The 9,007-nt window shown below is 40.8% G+C and overlaps 1 protein-coding gene across 1 annotated transcript; it reads right to left on the bottom strand.

Moving 5' to 3' along the window:
- Positions 1-280: 280 nt before the first annotated feature.
- On the bottom strand, positions 281-7,906 carry DYNLT3 (dynein light chain Tctex-type 3). The gene is made up of 5 exons (XM_042974894.1): positions 7,730-7,906; positions 5,553-5,594; positions 3,092-3,215; positions 2,378-2,455; positions 281-2,090 (listed from the first exon to the last, which is right to left on the bottom strand). Exons 1-5 carry the CDS (start codon positions 7,868-7,870, stop codon positions 2,014-2,016), a joined length of 462 nt encoding a protein of 153 aa, XP_042830828.1. The 5' UTR covers positions 7,871-7,906; the 3' UTR covers positions 281-2,013.
- Positions 7,907-9,007: the final 1,101 nt, after the last annotated feature.

Below are 9,007 nucleotides of genomic sequence, written 5' to 3' on the forward strand. Positions count from 1 at the left end.
AAAAATAGTCATTAAAAGCTAACACATAGTTACAAAATGTATTTTACGTTGACTTTTTAAAAGTGAAATTTTGTGTTAAAATCATAAAATATAAGGCCTAGAATAGAAGCTATTAATTATGCTGTAACGTTGCATACTGGCTTCGGGTTGCTATTTTACTGGTATTTACTCTGTATGCCGTATCTATGTGGTCTGACATTCCTTCTTCCTACTGAGAATTTCCTAGAGTGAGGACGGTGCCATTTCTTTAACTATTCAATGATCATACAAGAAGCAAAAGTACAGCACGGGAAGATAATCTTTATTATATTTTAAATAAAAACAGAGCAGATAGCAAGTTCACGAGGTATTTTTGATTATTATTCCTTTAAAATCAGGCCTCAATAACAATAATCAAAAGCAAGCCTTAACTGCACAGATATTTTGGTCGCTATTATAATCTTCAAGGGCACAAAAGCCAGCAGCGCAAAGTAAGATGAAGGTAATGGCTATGAGAATTTTTGACGTGCCAAAAATGTAGCTCCCCACATGAAACTCTACCCTTGTATTTTCTTAATGTAATCTTCTTAAACATTGAACAATTACTGTTACACAGCAACATATCAAACATGCACATAGTATTCCTACAAGAATACTATGTTAATATTGTCAGTATTAATACTAAGCCTTTCCTTCCCCTCAAAATGCAATGAATCATGGTTCTCCTCCCTATATATTAGTGTTAGTGGTAATATGCAAAATTATTTTTGTTTTCCGGGCTAAATAACCAGATTGACTTCGCGTTTGGTGACCAGCTGTGTACCCTAATTTTTCATCTTTTATCTTCTTACTAAATTTAACTACATTTTATAAGCCCTGAGATATTCATTAACCTGCTAATGATTGTATACTTTGAATTTATACTTTATTCCACTCAATTTGAACCTCATGTAATAAGTATTTAAATTATTTACAGATGGTTGTAACTAAAGCAATGACAAAATTTGCTACCTGTCTAGTTATACTGCTAGTAAGGCCTTTAACTAAGAGTTGCATATTTTATGCGCTTTTTTTTTTTTTTTACTTGCTGGAAGCAGTTCTTAAAATGACATCTCTAATTCTCTGTCAGCATTAAGTGCTTTTCATTTTGCTTACTTCTACATGGATAATCAGATTCCTTTTCTTCTTGTAAAACAATTCTTTTTTTTCTGCCCTGAACATGTTAGTTGTTCAACTGAACAGGTGCCAAAAGGAACTCGGAATTCGCACAATACATTGAGAACTATAATGTTAACAGAGAAATATACATATAATAGGAATTCAATAAATGTTAGCTCTACATGAAATTAGTCCATTGTAAGGCAGCTGTTAGTGTCATGTACTTTTCATCACGAGGTTTGTTTCACCACGGAATGCAAGTTACCAGATTTAATTGGTCCTCACATGTAAATCTAAGAGTTTGAAATTTAAAAAAACATTTTGACAATCCTCAGAAAAAATAAACAAGTCAATGATGGCTGTTACTGTAATAATAGCTGGTACGGAAGAAAACTATTTTCCAGTAAATTAGATAGATGTACAACTAAGGAGAAATCAAAAACTAAGAAGTGTTAGCTAATTATCATTTTCTCCACATTTATCTTTGCAGCATTTTTTTGTTCATATACTTATCCCTGTTAACTTCTCTGCTGAAAGAGAATTTTATTATCTGAACAGATTTCCCCATCTCCTTACGCACATGTTAGTGAAAAGCCGGTGTAAATAGAAGATTGTATTTTCATGTCATGCCATATTTGTTTTTGTTTTTTGCCAACATTAAATTTTTCCCATGTAAATGATGCTGTGTAGAATGAGCTAATCTGCCAACTTACTATGAGATGGCTTTTGCTTAGAATATTCAGTTTTTGTTGAGAGCTTTTGAAGCCTATTGCACGCTTGTCATCTAATACATTAACAAGTAACTATTACTCTTTTTAGAAAGGATACACTGACAAATTCTTAATTTAACGGCTTTGGCCGGACATTTTTACTGTGTCACAGGACAATAGCAATGGCAAAAACATTGACAATACAGTTCATGGTTCGGTTCTCCCATCTCACAGTACAGGTTCCTGAAACACACACAAAAAAAGACTTTGAAATATTAGCAAAATACTGAAATTGCCAAAATATCGAATATTACTAAAATATCTCATTGGTTTTAATATCTTATTTCCTGCAATTTGTTACATCTTCACATTTTGTATTTGTCTGAGGCATGCTTGTTCCTAGGTACATAGCAATCCGGTTGATAGCCTTTTCAAAATTTAATTAGAGATAAATAAGCGTTTGATAATAAGTGCACTGTGTGGCTTTACTAGAAGTTGGATTTTGTGTGAATCAGCTTAAGGTCTCTTACCATCAGATGTAGTATCCCAAAAACATGAACTGGCTGTGTGAAAGCCATATGCACTCCTCTGGACCACCGCACAGGTCACTAAAAATAAAGTTGCAGAATGAGAATACTTACAAGCAAAGGAAAAGATATGTAAGATCTGAGTGTTTGAGTTCAGGCTCTAAAAGCTGTAAAATAACAGAAAACAAACATTCGCTGAATAGATTAGAAAAAATAAGTCCTCTTGATTACCGCCATGATTTTGCCTCCACTGGATCTAGTCTGTTGCCCATTGCCATAACTACTGGTGATTGTAGTGCAGGAAAAATCTGGGCCAAATCAGGTGCCTCATTCCATGGGCATAATCCAGACACAAAAATGAAGAAAAGATGACACTGGCTACACAATTACTGTGTGGCCCCTCACAGTCCTACACAGAAGGAGGCACAGAGCTACTGACAGGAAAACAGTGGGGCCGAGTGGGCTTCCCTGGAAAGAGGTAGCTGATGCAAATGCAAAAGGTGCTGCTGCAAAGGACAAGTAGGTGATTGCTTTTGAGTAGTGAAAGATCTCCATCTTTTAGGTATTACTATATATTATCTTTGGAGGCATAAGCCAGAAGCCCTTCATATCCTATTAGGATTCAACTTGTGTATCATTCATTTACATGCTCTAAATTCAGAAAAGACCATGAGGACATAGGGGAACAGACTAGTGAGGAAGGACATGAATACTTACCGATATATTTATAAGCTTTTCCCAGCTTAACCAAATGTGTTAAGGACTGTTCCACGATGCTTGCAGTCCATTGGTTGATGTTATTCTGGTTATAATCTTCACCTCCCAAGACCCCATCTATACACTAAAAGGGCAGAGGACAGTTAAAGACATATACAAATCCCAACAAAAGTTTATTCATAAACATTTATAACCCCCAAAAGCATCTTAGAAAATATGCATCTGGTAAATATTTATTATGCACTGCCTCTGTTTTAGAATTTTCAACGCATATTTCCTGCACATATTATCTCACTCTGTGAGATACTATGGGCCATATAAAGATAAATATGACATGGCCTCTGTTATAAAGAGCTAGCAGAGAAGCTAACAAAAGAAATCTGTAGCCCAAGAAAGACTAATCAAAGATGATAAGTTATCTCATAAAAGGATTATGGAGGGGACGTGGAGACGAAGAAAGGGTGATATTAATTGGTTAAAGAATGGCTTTGAAACAGCTGGGATTTGAAGTAGGTTTCAGATGCTAGAAACAAAGGATGAGGCTAATTTAAAAACAGAATTCTCATGTGTAATAATTACATTTTCATTTATATTATGTAATTAACTTAGCTAGAAAGCTCGCACCTCCTGCCACTAAAAGTAAATCAACAAAGAGCGTTTTTCAGGTGCTCTAGAACAAGCCAGTTAAGTAATTTCCTAGTGCCCACTCACATCCACTTCTGATATCTGACTAAGAGCACTGGTTTAGTATCACAAGCTTAGTTGTAAGGTCGCTTCTGCCCACCTAGTCACTGTGACCTTTTGTCAGTGACTTACATGCGTTATATCCACATCCAGAGGTATCTCACAACCTCTTAGAGCCCCTATTTTCCTAATCCTGAAAGTAAAGATAACGGCCTCATCTTATCAGGTTGTTGTGAGGATGGGGTAAGATCATGAATGTCAAGTGCTCAAGCACAGTGACTGTGACAGAGTAAGCACATATGCAATGTTAGAGATCACCCTCATCATTATTGCTGCTGCTGTTTTATTTTTTCTGGCTTCATTAAGATGTAAGTGACATAGGGGTGCCTGGGGGGCTGAGTCGGTTAAGCGTTCGACTTCAGCTCAGGGCGTGATCTCGTGGTCCGTGAGTTCGAGCCCCGCATCAGGCTCTGTGCTGACAGCTCGGAGGAGCCTGGAGCCTGCTTCTGATTCTTTGTCTCCTTCTCTCTCTCTGCCCCTCCCCCACTCATGCTCTGTCTCTCTCACTCGCAAAAATGAATAAATGTTAAAAAAAATTGTTTTAAAGATGTAACTGACATAAAACATTGTGTAAGTTCAAGGTGTCCAATGCGATGATTTGATACACAATAATTTGATACACGTACATATTGTGAAATGATAACAGTAAGTTTAGTTAACATATCCATCTCCCCATGTAGTTATCACTTTTTGCCTTCACGGTGAAACGTTTAAGATCTACCTCAGCAACTTTCAAGCATACAATTCAGTATTGTTAACTAGAGCCTTCATGCTGTACTACATAGTTCTAATACATGATTCTGAACTATTAAAATATGGCAGGATTTTCAGATGCCTGTCTGGCTCTCAAACCTTGAGTTGATCTAGCTGTACAAGGCCAGTCCTGGGTGAGTTCTGGGTGAGCTTGTGCCCTAGAACATTCAGACAGGCGAGGCACTGTCTCAGCATGGACTGAGGAGGTGCTCAATGTCCAGAGGGCAAGCCAACCTAGCCCAGACTAAAGGCAGGTAGGGCCTGTTAGGACACAGACCTAACCACCATACCTACAATACAAGGTTGCCTTCTGGGCCAACTCATTTTTTTTTCTAGGATTTGGCACAGTGAAAAATGACTCAGGACTATTAAGTGTTTATAAATACCTTACCCACAGTATAGTCTGGATGTGATATGACTATAATAATTCAAGTTCCTCTGCCAGAACTGATTCCCAAATAGGACTTCTTGTCTGTTTGCCTACTAGGAGGACCAGATTTCATGTTTCAAATAATTTTCTTAAGATTTTGATTTAGCATCATATCAGTGTCTAGAAGATGTTAAGTGATTATTTTTCAATTATATTGGGCTAAAAAAGCATATTTCTACAGTCTTTTGACATATACAAATAACTTACAGACATAAAAGTGTGGGCGTGTGAGATACACATACACACATACTTTTATAGCATTAACATTTAAAATAATATTTGGCCTACTGGAATATAAGTTCTTCCATTCAAAAGGCAGACCATCAGTTTTAGAAAAAGGAGACCAGTGTTCTAGATTAATACTCCAACATCACTTTCAGAGTTAGCCCCAGGATGCCTGATAGTATACAACAAAACATAGAGGTACCCCTATAAAGAGCAAATATTAAAAATCTTGTTTTAATACTAAGGTTTATAACTTTGTACTGAAAGTCAACAGAACAAGCTTCAAGATGAACAAGATGTGTAACTCACCTCTTTAACAATATTGTGAGCTTCATCAACATTGAAGCCAACCTAAGAAGGGTGGGGGGGAACAAAAGATACAGCTACTTTCAACACAGACTTCCTTTTATTTGTAGATGTGATGACACACAGAATACCCTAGGCTGGCCTGGACAGGTGTTAGTGACAGCAGACCATAGCGGTGAGGGGTAACATCAGGTCTATGGAGGCTGCTAATCCCACCTAGAACACTTCCAAAACTTCTAAAATTGCAGAATGTGTTCCCCACCTCCCTCCCTCGAGATTTTGATTCATTAGGTCTGGGGCACAGCCTGGGCAACCATATTTTTTTTTAAAGAGCTTTAACTGGTGATTTTGATGAATGCCCTAGGATTGATAATGTTTGTATTATAAAGCTCAGGAAATCGCAGGAGGAGATGAAGATGTATACACAGACATCAGTATATAGGAAATGGCTACAGCAAAGTGAGAATGAGGTGGTCCACGAGAAGAGACTGATTAATAGATGGTTTTCAATTTTTTTTTAACTTATGCTGGGCAACAACGTGGCTTTCCTGAATTAAAGATAATGAACATGGTTGATCATTCTAAATTAATGTCACTTTAATACTATAATAGGTCTGGCAACTTAATCTTTGCTGTGGAGTGGCTTGATAGAATTCTGAGTTAAAAGCAACTATTAATGACATCCAAGTGTCCTGGAGTAGAGAACTAGGCTATGTGATAAGATTGTAATCTAAACCAAAACTCTTCAGGTAATACATGAGTTGTTTCCATGGAGACAAGGTGCTTTATGACATGACCATTTCTGTAAGTCCCACTATGAAACTTAAAACTAGTTCAAAAAACAATTCTGGGAATAGGTATCATCTCAAGCACAGATTTGAAATATTTTCAAATCATTTAATTACACCACAGACTTCCCCAACAACAAAGGGATAAAAATATTCTAAACAATTAGGATTATGAAAACAGCTCTCACCTTTTGACCCTATGAAAATGATCATTTTATCTTAAGATAAGGTCATTTTGAAAAGTGGCCTACAAATTAAATGATGTTCCTTTCACTTCAATTTGGAAGGTCAGTAAATCATCAGGTAGTACTGGGTACCATGGTGACACGTGTAATTGTATTTCTCTTTATATTTAGGAAGTGCAGCAGTACAGAACCCTCTTGGGAGTCAGGAGACTAGCACTTGTTGCGGGATATGTCTGAGAGTGAAATTGCTTGTGCCTCAATTTCTAAAATAAGAATACTTTCCCACTAACCTACATCACAGAACGAATGAAGTTAAATATGGTTGTAGCTTCTGCGCAGTGTCACATCCCAAAGACGGATGAACCAGAAGCCCCTTCCACGGGTCTAATAACACACTATTTTCTGTGGCACCTCCTCCAGGTGCCTACTTTTATCTCACTGCATCATTCACCTGTGGCTACCATGGGACAGAAAATGTCTTTGTCTATTCTGCCCTTCAGACTTGTCACAGGTTATTCTGGGATCCGACAGGCCTCATCCTCCTAGTGGTTAAGTGAAGCCAGAGTTGTAGGTGTTTGTCAGAGGCCTGGGTTCAAATGGAGCATCTGTCATTCCTGGCAGCTTTGACTCTGGGCAAACCACTTAGCCGCCATGAACGTCAGAGTCCCTACCAGTAACAGGAAGGTAACAACAGACACCATGGAGTTCCGGTGAGATGCCGGGAAGCCCGAGTCAGCAAGCAAGGGCTCGTAATCCATGAAGCACCTCCTTCCAGTCCACCCAGACGAGGGTGCCGGGCAGGGGGGCTCTGCCACCTGCTTTGGGGACGCCAAGGGGCAGAGGAAGCCGCCCGGCAGACCGGTTTCTAAGACCCGTCTCGCAGACGGGCGGCGCCCGACACCCCATCCCCACCCCCCACGCACCCCGAGTCCGTCCTTCCACCCCTGGGTCCCGGTTCCCCCGCCCGCCCCGCGCGCTCTTAGCCGCCCCTGCCACCCCGGCTCTCAGCCCACCCTCAGGACCTCGGGGTCGGTGGCCGGGCCGAGCCAGGCGGGGCGGGTCCCGGCCCTGAGGGGAGGACCCGGGCCCGGAGGGCGCCGCACCCCAACTCTCGCGGCCGCCTGGCGCCGGAAGACCACCCGGCGGAGACTCCGCGCCGAGGCGGGCGGGGGCGGGGGGTCGCTCGCGGGTGGCCGAGGGGCGGTACCTCGTCGCAGTGGCGATGGTACTCCTCCATGGTGGCGCGTAGTCTCCTGCGGGGCGGAGCGATGGGCTGGTGGAGATCCGCGGCCGCGCACTGGCCTTCTAGGAGACTCCGCCCCCATGCGTGTATCGGGGCGGCCCCCATGAGAGCCCCGCCTTCGTGTAGAAAAGGCACCCCCCCCCCCCCCCCCCCCCCCCCCCCCGTTGGGAGCACGGGCAGGGTTCTGCGCGATGGGAGGCTTCTGTCCCGTTGCTTCCGACCTCTCTGGAAACAAGAGATGGGTGTTAAAGAGCTGGAAACTGTGACAGTGTGATCAGATGGGGAGACCTAGCGTCAGTCTAGAGTCCGCAGGATTGCTTGAGTCCCCACTGCTGTGTTTATGTGCACGTATTCATGTCATTACCATCTAGCCAACAATTGTAGGTAATGTAATAATGGACAAGCCGCTTTGGTTTGTCCACTTACTAGCTCCGTTACTTGGGTGAATTGACCTCCTACAGCCTCGTGTGAAAACTTAAATTTATACCTATTTCACGGTTGATTGTGAGGATCAAATGAAACGCTCTGTACATAACTCCTAAAAGTAAATGCTCCTACGCTGGTCCTCCTCAATGACTATGTGAAAAGAAATATGTGATTCTAGGACACAGGGTACAAATATCCTGAATTAAATTCACAATTTAGCAGAACAATGATTACATTTATCTAAAAATTACTAACTTCCAGATGATCTTAAGGACTTCCTCATTTAAACTTGGAATAACCCAGCAGGTTTGTTTCTGGTACCATTATCCCATTTTTCAAGAACAAACTGAGGTACAGGGAGTTTAAGTAATTTGCCAAACTTTACAGATCCAGTAAGTAATAGAAGGATTTAAACTCAGGTAGTCTGGTGGTATCACCCAGGTTCTCAACCTAAATTAGTTTTCTATTGCTTCTATAACAAATTATTATAAATTTACTGGCTTGAAGCAGCACAAACTTACTACTTTACAGTGCTGGAGTTCAGAAGTCTAAAATGGGTCTGCAGGACTATGTTCCTTCTGGAAGCTCTACGCCCAAATCTATTTACTTGTTTTTTGCAGCTTCTAGAAGCTGCCTGCATTCCTTGGCTCATGACCCCTTCCTCCATCTTTAAAGCTGGCAATTTAGCATCCTTTCTCCTCTCTGACCTCTACTTCCATCCTCCTACCTTCTCCTTCTGTCTCCTTCTCAAGGCCTTAACTTAATCATATCTGCAAAAGTGCCTTTTGCTACATGAGGTAACATATTCACAGGTTC

This window comes from Panthera tigris, chromosome X (assembly GCF_018350195.1).
Source record: "Panthera tigris isolate Pti1 chromosome X, P.tigris_Pti1_mat1.1, whole genome shotgun sequence".
Lineage (NCBI taxonomy): Eukaryota > Metazoa > Chordata > Mammalia > Carnivora > Felidae > Panthera > Panthera tigris.